Source organism: Lepisosteus oculatus, chromosome 3 (assembly GCF_040954835.1).
Source record: "Lepisosteus oculatus isolate fLepOcu1 chromosome 3, fLepOcu1.hap2, whole genome shotgun sequence".
Classification (NCBI taxonomy): Eukaryota; Metazoa; Chordata; class Actinopteri; order Semionotiformes; family Lepisosteidae; genus Lepisosteus; species Lepisosteus oculatus.
Genome location: NC_090698.1, coordinates 6,206,051 through 6,218,752, shown reverse-complemented (window position 1 = coordinate 6,218,752; position 12,702 = coordinate 6,206,051). Strand labels below are relative to the sequence as shown.

The 12,702-nt window shown below is 52.3% G+C and overlaps 1 protein-coding gene across 1 annotated transcript; it reads right to left on the bottom strand.

The window, feature by feature from the left end:
- Positions 1 to 1,582: 1,582 nt before the first annotated feature.
- rsph4a (radial spoke head component 4A) lies at positions 1,583 to 11,668 on the bottom strand. Its single transcript, XM_069186456.1, has 7 exons — positions 11,222 to 11,668; positions 7,309 to 7,537; positions 6,238 to 6,543; positions 4,843 to 5,292; positions 3,164 to 3,308; positions 2,506 to 2,623; positions 1,583 to 2,059 (listed from the first exon to the last, which is right to left on the bottom strand). The coding sequence occupies exons 1-7, from the start codon at positions 11,323 to 11,325 to the stop codon at positions 1,825 to 1,827; spliced, it is 1,587 nt and encodes a 528-aa protein (XP_069042557.1). The 5' UTR covers positions 11,326 to 11,668; the 3' UTR covers positions 1,583 to 1,824.
- Between the last annotated feature and the right edge of the window lie 1,034 nt (positions 11,669 to 12,702).

Genomic DNA, 12,702 nt, shown 5'->3' with positions numbered 1-12,702 from the left:
CGGGCCCCCCCCACTCCCCGTCGATACAAGTTGATTTCCTCCTGTCGGGGCCGTGATGGGGATTGAGCGAGGCAGTGAACGAGCCGCGGGGGGGACTGGCCACCCAGCACACTCGGCGAGAGAGCTGCTGACGGGCGCGCGCTCCGAGAGGACAGACGGGCGAGAGAGACGCGGGGAAGGAGGAGGAGGGAAAGCAGATCGCGGTGCTGTGTGCGGCTTCATACAGTACCGGCGCAGGAGAGCTTCTGCGCGTGCAGGGCCGAAGGAGAGCAAGCAGGTCCCTGCCATTGGGTTCTTGAGCAGAAGGCCATGGCGCAGAGCTCTTTCAGTGCCCCCTGACCCCCACTCCAGCGCTCAGGTGTACCGTACTCCTGGCTCAATGGGCCAGAGTGTAACACCCTGCAGAGGCATCATGTAGGACTGAGTCACCGAAGATCTGAGCGGGGGCATTAGGGAGGGCTACTACCCCCTGCCCTGAAACACTGAGAAAGAGACCCCAGGGGTCTGCAGTCCAACCTGATCTCAGCGAGCGTGGTTTTAGTGTTGGCGGGGGTGAGAGAATGCTTTTTAACACCTCAGCCGTAAAGAAATTCGATGCACATGGAAAAAAAAGATTAATCCTGCCTTCTATTTTCAACCTGCTTTATCCAGGACAGGTCTGTGGGAGAGCTGGAGTCTATCCTGCCAGGATGTGGCCAAGTGTGGCAGGGCTGGATAAACCCTGAACAGGACACCAGTCCATCACAGATCACCCACAGACACACACACACTCACTCCATTAGCCTAATAATCTACCGATCTGTTTGTGGACTGTGGGAGGAAACCATGAGAACATACAAGCTCCACACAGATAGCTTCTGCCCATTAGGTGTGATATTCAAATTATGTGCTGACTGCTTGACCATTGAAGATCCCCTGGCACTGTTCATTAGAGTAGAGAAGTTAACCCTGGCTCAATACCACTTTGGGCTGGTACAGCCTGTCCTACGTGAAGTTTCCCCTTCATTCAAGTGGTTAAGTTAAGTAGTTTCTCACTTGTCCATGTGGGGCTACTGGTGTGGAACAGCTGTCCTGTGACACCAAGGAGTGGTGGACGAATTTAGGATGCACTTCCTGTATGTGAAGTGCTTGGAAAAATCTTTTTAAAAAAGAACAGCAGTAGACAAAGGCAATGAAATATTTTTTGAAAGAATTGAACAGGTGAGCAACAGACGTTCATTTGCTATGCTCTCCTGCCATCTGGTGGCAGAGAATTGCAGTTACATGCACATCAACTAGACACTTGAGTTTGTGCGTGCTGCGTCTTGGGATGTTTGTGCAGGAGCTACATTGACGAATATCTGTCCACTCTGGGGCAAGGTCTTACATATGTGTCTGTATCTGTGTGCTGTCTTGTTTGAAACCTTTAGCGTTTTTTTCAGATGGTGCACTACACCATCTGCAGTAAACGTGCATTTACAAGCTCAGATGACATTACATATACAAGTATTAAAAGGAATTTACATTCCTCTCATTTTGTGTTACTGTCAACATTTTGTCTGTGTGATCTAAATGATAAAATCAGTTCTCTATTTTTGGCATCTGGTTTTTAATAATTTAATACGAGAGGTGCAGGATTTTATAATATTTAAAAATGTCAGAAATGGCTGAAATACAAGCAGGTGATAGATGTGGTTAATGTGTCTCTCTCTGTGTTTCTCTTCTCTCCTCTCTTTCTGCCTCAGTCCTCTCTCCTGGTCTTCCTCTGCCCTCTCCCTGCCTCTCTCTTCAGTCTGCTTTCCTCTGCTCTCTCTGTCCGTCCTTTCCTCTTCCTCTCTCCCTCCCTCAGTCATCCTCCTCCTCCTCCTCCTCTCCCTCCATCTCCTCGGTCTCCTCCTGGGCAGCCCTCTGCTCCTCCAGGGCTGCCTTCAGGGCCTGCTCTTCCTCCAGGCTGGGGTCCGTGGCCTCCGTCACCTCTGGGCCGCTGGGGTACTCCCGCTGGGGGGCAGCTGGCACAGGGGGGGTGTAGCCGTCGCCCACGAACTTCAGACCCCAGCCGATGTAGATGTTCTCGAACTTCCTGCACAGAGAGCGAGTGAGAATGAGCCATCCTTGTAGCCACTTTACTGTCGCTCCCTTCTGGTTCCTCTGAGTTTCCATCTCCTTGTCAGTCTCATCCCATTCTTCCCTCCCTTCTCCCCTCATTCTCTCTCTTCCCCCTGCTTTCCTCTCTTTCCCTCTCCCTACCATTCCCACTCAATCCTCTCTCCCACTTCCCTCCTGTTCCTCCACATTTCCCCAAACCCTCTCGTGCCTCCTCTCTTCCCCTCTCTCTCTCTGCCCTCTCTCTCTCCTTCTCCTGCTCCCCCCCTCTTCCCTGCTCCCTCTCTCTCTCCCCCTCGCTCCCTCTCTCTCTCCCCCTCGCTCCCTCTCTCTCTCCTGCTCCCTCTCTCCCCCTCGCTCCCCCCCTCTCCTTCTCCCCCTCGCTCCCCCCCTCTCCCTCTCTCTCCCCTTCTCCTTGCTTACTTCCCGGTGGCGAAGGCATACGCTCCTGGCCAGAGGTTGGAGCGCAGCACGGCGATAGCATATTGGGAGATCAGAGAGGAGGAGACCTTGGAGCTCCAGGGAGGGGTGTTACTGATCTCTGAAACACACAGAAACACTGAGGGCTCAGAGCACATGTAATAATAATATTTCCTCACACTTGGATGATGTGATGGCAGCCATAGTCCATCAGTACTCTCCCCACACACCAGCTCTCAGTGGGAGGAGAGCAGAGTGATGAAGCCAGTTCAGAGATGGGGATTATTAGGAGGCCATGATTGGTAAGGGCCAATGGGAAATTTGGCCAGGACACGGGGTTACACCTCTACTCTTTTCAAGAAAGGCCCTGGGATTTTTAATGACCACAGAGAGTCAGGACCTCAGTTTTACATCTCATCTGAAGCATGGCGCCTGTTTACAGTACAGTGTTCCTGTCACTATACTGGGGACTTAGGACCCACATGGACTGCAGGGTGAGCACCCCCTACTGGCCCCACTAACACATCTTCCAGCAGCAACCTTAGCTTTCCCAGGAAGTCTCCCATCCAGGTACTGACCAGGCTCACACCTGCTGAGCTTCAGTGGGTATCAACAGGTGTCTGAGCAGAGACTGTCCGTGTGAAGCTGGGGATCAACTGACCTGCGTCCTCGGATAATGGGGTGAGCAGAGGAGGCCCCACCTCTGGCTCTGGCTCGTCTGGCTCTTCCTCCTTCTCCTCTTCCTCCCCTTCCTCCTCGAAATCCTCCTCTCGCTTCTGGGCCAAGTTCACCCACACACAGCGCCCCTGAGAGAGAGGTTGTAAGTGTGTGTACCCAGATAACGTGTGTCAGTCTGAACAGTAGACAGTGTGTCAGTGTGGTACCTGGGGCAGGATGTGCTGGGTATGGTGTACCAGTGGACAGTGTGCCAGTGTGGTACCCGGGGCAGGATGTGCTGGGTATGGTGTACCAGTGGACAGTGTGTCAGTGTGGTACCTGGGGCAGGATGTGCTGGGTATGGTGTACCAGTAGACAGTGTGTCAGTGTCGTACCTGGGGCAGGATGTGCTGGGTATGGTGTACCAGTGGACAGTGTGTCAGTGTGGTACCTGGGGCAGGATGTGCTGGGTATGGTGTACCAGTGGACAGTGTGTCAGTGTGGTACCTGGGGCAGGATGTGCTGGGTATGGTGTACCGGTGGACAGTGTGTCAGTGTGGTACCTGGGGCAGGATGTGCTGGGTATGGTGTACCGGTGGACAGTGTGTCAGTGTGGTACCTGGGGCCGGATGTGCTGGGTATGGTGTACCGGTGGACAGTGTGTCAGTGTGGTACCTGGGGCAGGATGTGCTGGGTATGGTGTACCGGTGGACAGTGTGTCAGTGTGGTACCTGGGGCAGGATGTGCTGGGTATGGTGTACCGGTAGACAGTGTGTCAGTGTGGTACCTGGGGCAGGATGTGCTGGGTATGGTGTACCGGTGGACAGTGTGTCAGTGTGGTACCTGGGGCAGGATGTGCTGGGTATGGTGTACCGGTGGACAGTGTGTCAGTGTGGTACCTGGGGCAGGATGTGCTGGGTATGGTGTACCGGTGGACAGTGTGTCAGTGTGGTACCTGGGGCAGGATGTGCTGGGTATGGTGTACCGGTGGACAGTGTGTCAGTGTGGTACCTGGGGCCGGATGTGCTGGGTATGGTGTACCGGTGGACAGTGTGTCAGTGTGGTACCTGGGGCCGGATGTGCTGGGTATGGTGTACCGGTGGACAGTGTGTCAGTGTGGTACCTGGGGCCGGATGTGCTGGGTATGGTGTACCGGTGGACAGTGTGTCAGTGTGGTACCTGGGGCTGGATGTGCTGGGTATGGTGTACCGGTGGACAGTGTGTCAGTGTGGTACCTGGGGCAGGATGTGCTGGGTATGGTGTACCGGTGGACAGTGTGTCAGTGTGGTACCTGGGGCAGGATGTGCTGGGTATGGTGTACCGGTGGACAGTGTGTCAGTGTGGTACCTGGGGCAGGATGTGCTGGGTATGGTGTACCGGTGGACAGTGTGTCAGTGTGGTACCTGGGGCAGGATGTGCTGGGTATGGTGTACCAGTAGACAGTGTGTCAGTGTGGTACCTGGGGCAGGATGTGCTGGGTATGGTGTACCAGTGGACAGTGTGTCAGTGTGGTACCTGGGGCAGGATGTGCTGGGTATGGTGTACCGGTGGACAGTGTGTCAGTGTGGTACCTGGGGCCGGATGTGCTGGGTATGGTGTACCGGTGGACAGTGTGTCAGTGTGGTACCTGGGGCAGGATGTGCTGGGTATGGTGTACCGGTGGACAGTGTGTCAGTGTGGTACCTGGGGCAGGATGTGCTGGGTATGGTGTACCCAGGTGGACAGCGACGAGGCCAGTTCAGGCACGGGGATGCCCTCAAAGTCTGGGTTCTCCTCAAAACTATCCCTGGCCGCCTCCTCTTCCTCCTCGCCTTCCTCCTCCCCGAACTGGTAGAAGCCAAGTGGGCTGACCTGCGTGCCCGCCGAGATGCGGGCGATCTGGGCACGCAGGTAGTTGGCCTCGTTGCCAGGGAAAGGCGGGTAGCTGACGACAGGTGCGTCCAGGCGCCCGGTGAAGAACTTGCGGATCCGTCGGGCGGCTGTGATCTGGGCGGGCGTGACGGGCGGCAGCCGGACCCAGGGCCGGCCCGGCTCACTGCACACGAAGTAGGAGAACTTGTTGGCGCCGGTCCGGTTCTCCTCCTTCGGGACCACAGGGGGAGGCTTGTAGGTGGACTTGGGGAGTGGGTCGATCTAGGGTTGGAAATAATCACAATGGAAAACAGAATAATAAAACCTGCGGTATTAACAGTGTCAGAAGCATTAAAATATGCTGTCACAGAAGCTTGTGCCTAATTTGCTCGTTATGATTCTATTGGCAGAACTACGTGAGCAGACAGAATTGGGGAGGGGTGCCGCACATTATAGACAGTCCACTCTAAAGGTGGAAGGAGAGCCATGTCTCTCTCGGACAGCACTGCAGGCTGTCAGGAGCTTGGTAAGCCCCAGGAATTACTAGTGCAAGGCAAGGATAGCCCAGCGTCCTGGTTAACGCAAGGCCCACGCTGGAGTTCGTCCTGAGCTCCATGCTAGCACCACGTCCAGTATTTTCCAGTTCTGGTCCTGCAGGACTCTGTGGCGCCTGTTTTTCACTCCAGCTGAGCTCTTATCACATGGGATAATTGGTGTCTAGTGGATTAAGACACACAAGAGGGTTGGATGCTTATTAACCCTAGACAGCATCAGGATCCCCAGCTCCCCTCATTCAGCTGTGTGGGATGTCTGCAGCACACAGAGTGTGGGGGTGCCCGATAACACTGTCATTTGCACCCATGTATGTTTCTCATAAACCAGTCACCAGTCTTGACAGAAATGGGACAGCGATCTCTTTACTAAGGAAGTTAGGAAGAGATGGGGCTAATTCTGGTTTGCTATATTTCCTTCTGACAAAGCGTTAGTAACAGAGTTTCTGAAAGCTAAGGCTGAGCACAGGAGCAGGTCAGGAAGGTCTGGGGGTGCAGCCTGTTCCAGGACAGGGATCAGGGAGAGCCCAGCTGGAGGGAACACTGAGAGAGGGGTCCTTCAGGACCGGACTGCAGCAGCCCTAGAGCTCTGAGCTCCAGGCTCTCCACAGCCAACACCGTCCTGAACCAGGACCCCCGAGAGACACGTCGCTCTCCCAGAAGGCACCTGACTCACCTCCTCCTGGCCCTCGGCGTCATCTTCCTCCTCTCTGCTCTCTCCCTCCCTCTGCTCCTCCTCTCCCTCCTCCGCCCCCTCCTCCTCATCCTCCTCCTCGCCCTCGCGGTACTCCCCCTCGGCGACCAGGTAGCTGCCCTCGGTGCCCAGCATGCGCCCCCAGAAGCGGCAGCGCTGCAGGGGCTGGGTGTCCACCAGCTGCTTGAGGGCCAGGAAGACCCGCTGCATCTCCTCGCGGCCCAGGCCCACGCCCGCCTGCTCCAGGAAGAAGGCCAGCTCGCCCACGTTGGGCAGGGGCGTCTCCACCTGGGCAGGGAGGGAGAGAGCGAGAGGGTGAGGAAGGGGGGAACAGAGAGGGAGAGTGGATGCAAGCTGGTGATGTGTTAATACATGTCTGTAACAAGGAGTTAATCATAACCTGACACCACTAATTTCATATTTCTAATTAAAATGAAACAATTTAATGAAACAATCAAGATACTTAAAACATATGAGCTTTTTATTTCACATGACTGTTATGGTGTTGTGTGGGGGGCGCCCACCCTGCGGTCTGTGTGGGTCCTAATGCCCCAGTATAGTGGCGGGGACACTACACTGTAGTGGGCGCCGTCTTTCGGATGAGATGTTAAACCGAGGTCCTGACTCCCAGTGGTCATTAAAGATCCCCGGGCATCTCTCGATAAGAGTAGGGAGATATCCCGGTGTCCGGGCCAGATTTCCCCCCTCGGCCTTTACTGTGGCCTCCCCGTGGTCCCCGTGTATGATTGGCTTGCACTGGCCCTGCGGTGGGCTGGCGCCCCCTCCAGGGCGTGCCCTGCCTTGCGCTCGTTGCTCCCCGTGACAATGTACGGCATAAAGCGCTTTGGTAATTAACATGACATTATGGTGCTGTGTTGCTCACAGTCCTTAAGGAGCAATATTCCATGTCAATCAGGCATGATGCTTGACTGAAGTAGCCTGCTTTTTCGTTTTCGCCTCCCGTCCTGTGTGCTTGTGGACACGTTCAGGAGGGCCTGGTGCCGGAGTCCGCAGGTGTGGAGCCCAGCCCCGCCCCCTCCCCGCGCCACTCACCAGCTCCTCTTCGTGCTCAGGCTCGTCCCCCCCCCCGCGCTGGAAGAGCGCCCTCTGCTCCTGGGCCAGCTGCAGCGCGGCGGGGGGGGGCGGGTCGTCGCGCAGGCTGCCCTGCCGCTGGCGCAGCGCCGCTCGCTTGGCCTCGCCGCTCAGCTCCTGGAACACGTCCGCCGCGTTCTCGGGCCGCTCCGACAGCACCCTGGACAGCACCCGCGCCAGGTGGTCATAGCTGGGCCGAGAGGGGGAGGACACCGCGTCAAGGCGAGAGGGAAGGTGGCAGGAGGGAGAGAGAGGGACTCTTCAGCCTGATCACTCAGACCGGACTGCCTCTGATTCTGGGGGAATTAGTCAGGAGCTATTTCACCCTTATCAGCCCTTATGAAAATAACTAATACAGAAATGTGCTCATTGTCTGTAGAAAGACAAGATCTTCTAGAAATAAATATTTTTCTACGGAAGGGTTCATCGGTGGGATATAGTGTAACAATAAAATAAATAAGCTATTTATGATCAGTGGTGTTATTGTAATCAGGGCTGTACTCACAGGAGCAGGTGTCTCTGTGCTGTTTCTCAGTGGTGTTATTACTCTGATCAGCAGTGATAGTGTAATCAGGGCTGTACTCACAGGAGCAGGTGTCTCTGTGCTGTTATTACTCTGATCAGCGGTGATATTGTAATCAGGGCTGTACTCACAGGAGCAGGTGTCTCTGTGCTGTTATTACTCTGATCAGCGGTGATAGTGTAATCAGGGCTGTACTCACAGGAGCAGGTGTCTCTGTGCTGTTTCTCAGTGGTGTTATTACTCTGATCAGCGGTGATAGTGTAATCAGGGCTGTACTCACAGGAGCAGGTGTCTCTGTGCTGTTTCTCAGTGGTGTTATTACTCTGATCAGTGGTGTTATTGTAATCAGGGCTGTACTCACAGGAGCAGGTGTCTCTGTGCTGTTTCTCAGTGGTGTTATTACTCTGATCAGTGGTGTTATTGTAATCAGGGCTGTACTCACAGGAGCAGGTGTCTCTGTGCTGTTTCTCTGTGCTGTTATTACTCTGATCAGTGGTGTTATTGTAATCAGGGCTGTACTCACAGGAGCAGGTGTCTCTGTGGTGTTTCTCTGTGCTGTTATTACTCTGATCAGTGGTGTTATTGTAATCAGGGCTGTACTCACAGGAGCAGGTGTCTCTGTGGTGTTTCTCAGTGGTGTTATTACTCTGATCAGCAGTGATATTGTAATCAGGGCTGTACTCACAGGAGCAGGTGTCTCTGTGGTGTTTCTCTGTGCTGTTATTACTCTGATCAGTGGTGTTATTGTAATCAGGGCTGTACTCACAGGAGCAGGTGTCTCTGTGGTGTTTCTCTGTGCTGTTATTACTCTGATCAGCGGTGATATTGTAATCAGGGCTGTACTCACAGGAGCAGGTGTCTCTGTGCTGTTTCTCAGTGGTGTTATTACTCTGATCAGCAGTGATATTGTAATCAGGGCTGTACTCACAGGAGCAGGTGTCTCTGTGCTGTTTCTCAGTGGTGTTATTACTCTGATCAGCAGTGATATTGTAATCAGGGCTGTACTCACAGGAGCAGGTGTCTCTGTGCTGTTTCTCAGTGGTGTTATTACTCTGATCAGCGGTGATATTGTAATCAGGGCTGTACTCACAGGAGCAGGTGTCTCTGTGCTGTTATTACTCTGATCAGCGGTGATAGTGTAATCAGGGCTGTACTCACAGGAGCAGGTGTCTCTGTGCTGTTTCTCAGTGGTGTTATTACTCTGATCAGTGGTGTCATTGTAATCAGGGCTGTACTCACAGGAGCAGGTGTCTCTGTGCTGTTTCTCAGTGGTGTTATTACTCTGATCAGTGGTGTTATTGTAATCAGGGCTGTACTCACAGGAGCAGGTGTCTCTGTGCTGTTTCTCAGTGGTGTTATTACTCTGATCAGTGGTGTTATTGTAATCAGGGCTGTACTCACAGGAGCAGGTGTCTCTGTGGTGTTTCTCAGTGGTGTTATTACTCTGATCAGTGGTGTTATTGTAATCAGGGCTGTACTCACAGGAGCAGGTGTCTCTGTGGTGTTTCTCTGTGCTGTTATTACTCTGATCAGTGGTGTTATTGTAATCAGGGCTGTACTCACAGGAGCAGGTGTCTCTGTGGTGTTTCTCTGTGCTGTTATTACTCTGATCAGCGGTGATATTGTAATCAGGGCTGTACTCACAGGAGCAGGTGTCTCTGTGCTGTTTCTCAGTGGTGTTATTACTCTGATCAGCAGTGATATTGTAATCAGGGCTGTACTCACAGGAGCAGGTGTCTCTGTGCTGTTTCTCAGTGGTGTTATTACTCTGATCAGCAGTGATATTGTAATCAGGGCTGTACTCACAGGAGCAGGTGTCTCTGTGCTGTTTCTCAGTGGTGTTATTACTCTGATCAGCGGTGATATTGTAATCAGGGCTGTACTCACAGGAGCAGGTGTCTCTGTGCTGTTATTACTCTGATCAGCGGTGATATTGTAATCAGGGCTGTACTCACAGGAGCAGGTGTCTATGTGCTGTTTCTCAGTGGTGTTATTACTCTGATCAGCGGTGATATTGTAATCAGGGCTGTACTCACAGGAGCAGGTGTCTCTGTGCTGTTATTACTCTGATCAGCAGTGATATTGTAATCAGGGCTGTACTCACAGGAGCAGGTGTCTCTGTGCTGTTTCTCAGTGGTGTTATTACTCTGATCAGCGGTAATATTGTAATCAGGGCTGTACTCACAGGAGCAGGTGTCTCTGTGCTGTTATTACTCTGATCAGCAGTGATAGTGTAATCAGGGCTGTACTTACAGGAGCAGGTGTCTCTGTGCTGTTATTACTCTGATCAGCAGTGATAGTGTAATCAGGGCTGTACTCACAGGAGCAGGTGTCTCTGTGCTGTTTCTCAGTGGTATTATTACTCTGATCAGCAGTGATAGTGTAATCAGGGCTGTACTCACAGGAGCAGGTGTCTCTGTGCTGTTATTACTCTGATCAGCGGTGATATTGTAATCAGGGCTGTACTCGCAGGAGTAGGTGTCTCTGTGCTGTTATTACTCTGATCAGCAGTGATATTGTAATCAGGGCTGTACTCACAGGAGCAGGTGTCTCTGTGCTGTTATTACTCTGATCAGCAGTGATATTGTAATCAGGGCTGTACTCACAGGAGCAGGTGTCTCTGTGCTGTTTCTCAGTGGTGTTATTACTCTGATCAGCGGTAATATTGTAATCAGTGCTGTACTCACAGGAGCAGGTGTCTCTGTGCTGTTATTACTCTGATCAGCAGTGATAGTGTAATCAGGGCTGTACTCACAGGAGTAGGTGTCTCTGTGCTGTTTCTCAGTGGTGTTATTACTCTGATCAGCAGTGATATTGTAATCAGGGCTGTACTCACAGGAGCAGGTGTCTCTGTGCTGTTTCTCAGTGGTGTTATTACTCTGATCAGCAGTGATAGTGTAATCAGGGCTGTACTCACAGGAGCAGGTGTCTCTGTGCTGTTATTACTCTGATCAGCAGTGATATTGTAATCAGGGCCGTACTCACAGGAGCAGGTGTCTCTGTGCTGTTATTACTCTGATCAGCAGTGATAGTGTAATCAGGGCTGTACTCACAGGAGCAGGTGTCTCAGTGGTGTTATTACTCTGATCAGCAGTGATATTGTAATCAGGGCTGTACTCACAGGAGCAGGTGTCTCTGTGCTGTTTCTCAGTGGTGTTATTACTCTGATCAGCAGTGATATTGTAATCAGGGCTGTACTCACAGGAGCAGGTGTCTCTGTGCTGTTTCTCTGTGCTGTTATTACTCTGATCAGCAGTGATATTGTAATCAGGGCTGTACTCACAGGAGCAGGTGTCTCTGTGCTGTTATTACTCTGATCAGCAGTGATAGTGTAATCAGGGCTGTACTCACAGGTTCAGGCCGCTCTCGGTGCTGCTCTTCAGCAGGTAGGCTTTGGCGCTGCGCACCGCCAGCTCTCTCTGGTGACTGAGCGCTTCCTCCGCTGTCTCCATCATGAGCAGTCAATGGAAAAGTCGGAATTCCCCAGATAATAAAAAAGAACACAACTGAAGTCGAGATATTTCAATCAATCCGTCAGTCCACGGGAAGACACGAATTCGTGGGGATCGTCCTTTGCAGCCAGAATTTGCGAAACACACTTTTGAGAGTTTTACATTTTAACAGCGCTGCACTTGGCTTTAGCTACGTGCGCCGTGACTCTGCGTCCTTCTGTATATCGTTAATAACACTTAATAATTAATTAATCATCGCGGCTCCTGCGGTTTTTAAATCCAAAACGTCCAACCGCTCTCTGGTTCCTGGGTCGCTGTGTGCTGTTGCCCCTGGAAACCGTCTCAACACGAGGATCCGTTGTTAGGATAAACAGTTGCCTTGCGTACTACGTCACATATCGACGTAAACGATGATGTCATCCTTTTTAACAACGCGACTAAAGACTGTAAGGACTTAACATGAGAGTTCACTCCCATTTCTCACCTCCCAGTGATTCGATACGTGTAATTGAAATAAATAAAATCAGAAACAAACGTGGGAAATCAAGGTCTCGCAAATGATTAAATTGTAATAAAACAGCAGAACAGAAGTTCTGCCCAGTGTCGAATTCAGGTTATTACGGCAAGCAAAGCAATTCGTGTTTATGCACTGTGTGTTTATAATATTCCTGCTTTTATTCTCGTTTCCGCTGTGATCCTTGGATATTCTAAGTTGTTTGGAATCCTTCAGTAGTTGGTTGTATACAAACATGCGTTAATGGTTAAGGTTAACATTTTAATGACCGGCTTTGCAGTCTCAGTGCGGGCTGTCGGAGCACACCTCGCGTCACCCCTGTCCAATGGAAGGAACACATATAATAAACTCAATACAAAATACTCTTTCCTGCCTCCTCCTATCCTGCAGGAAGGGGGTTCCCTATCCCAGCACAGGAGATCCCCACGCACTCGGAGTGCGGTTGTATAATCGAGCCCTTAACCGCTGTAAAACATTAAGGAAAACGTCGATTCCAGCTCCTTCGTTTGTCAGAGGTCCCCTTTCATTGGGTTTCACAAGCGAGCCCAGGAGGCCCAGCTTGTGAGCGGGAAGCCCACCACGCCCTGCAGCTGCTTCCCACCTCAAAGACACACGGTTTAGGGGTGACTGGAGACCCCAGAGCTGTCCCTTCGCAAGCAACCCCTTTTCTGCTCCCAGCTGGCAGCCCCCTGGAGCTCAGCAGGTGTGAGCCTGGCCAGTACCTGGAGGGGAGACTCCTGGGAAAGCTGAGGCTGCTGCTGGAAGAGGTGTTAGTGGGGCCAGTAGGGGGCGCTCACCCTGCAGGCTGTGTGGGTCCTGATGCCCCAGTATAGTGACAGGGACACTATACTGTAAAAAGGCATTGT

Bases quoted from the DNA above. Each gene is read 5' to 3' on its own strand.
- rsph4a (XM_069186456.1), bottom strand. From the start codon at position 11,325: ATGATGGAGACAGCGGAGGAAGCGCTCAGTCACCAGAGAGAGCTGGCG. The intron at 6,544-7,308 runs GTGAGTGGCGCG...CTCCCTGCCCAG, and splicing joins CTGAGCACGAAGAGGAGCTG to GTGGAGACGCCCCTGCCCAA. The intron at 5,293-6,237 runs GTGAGTCAGGTG...TTCCAACCCTAG, and splicing joins ACGCCGAGGGCCAGGAGGAG to ATCGACCCACTCCCCAAGTC.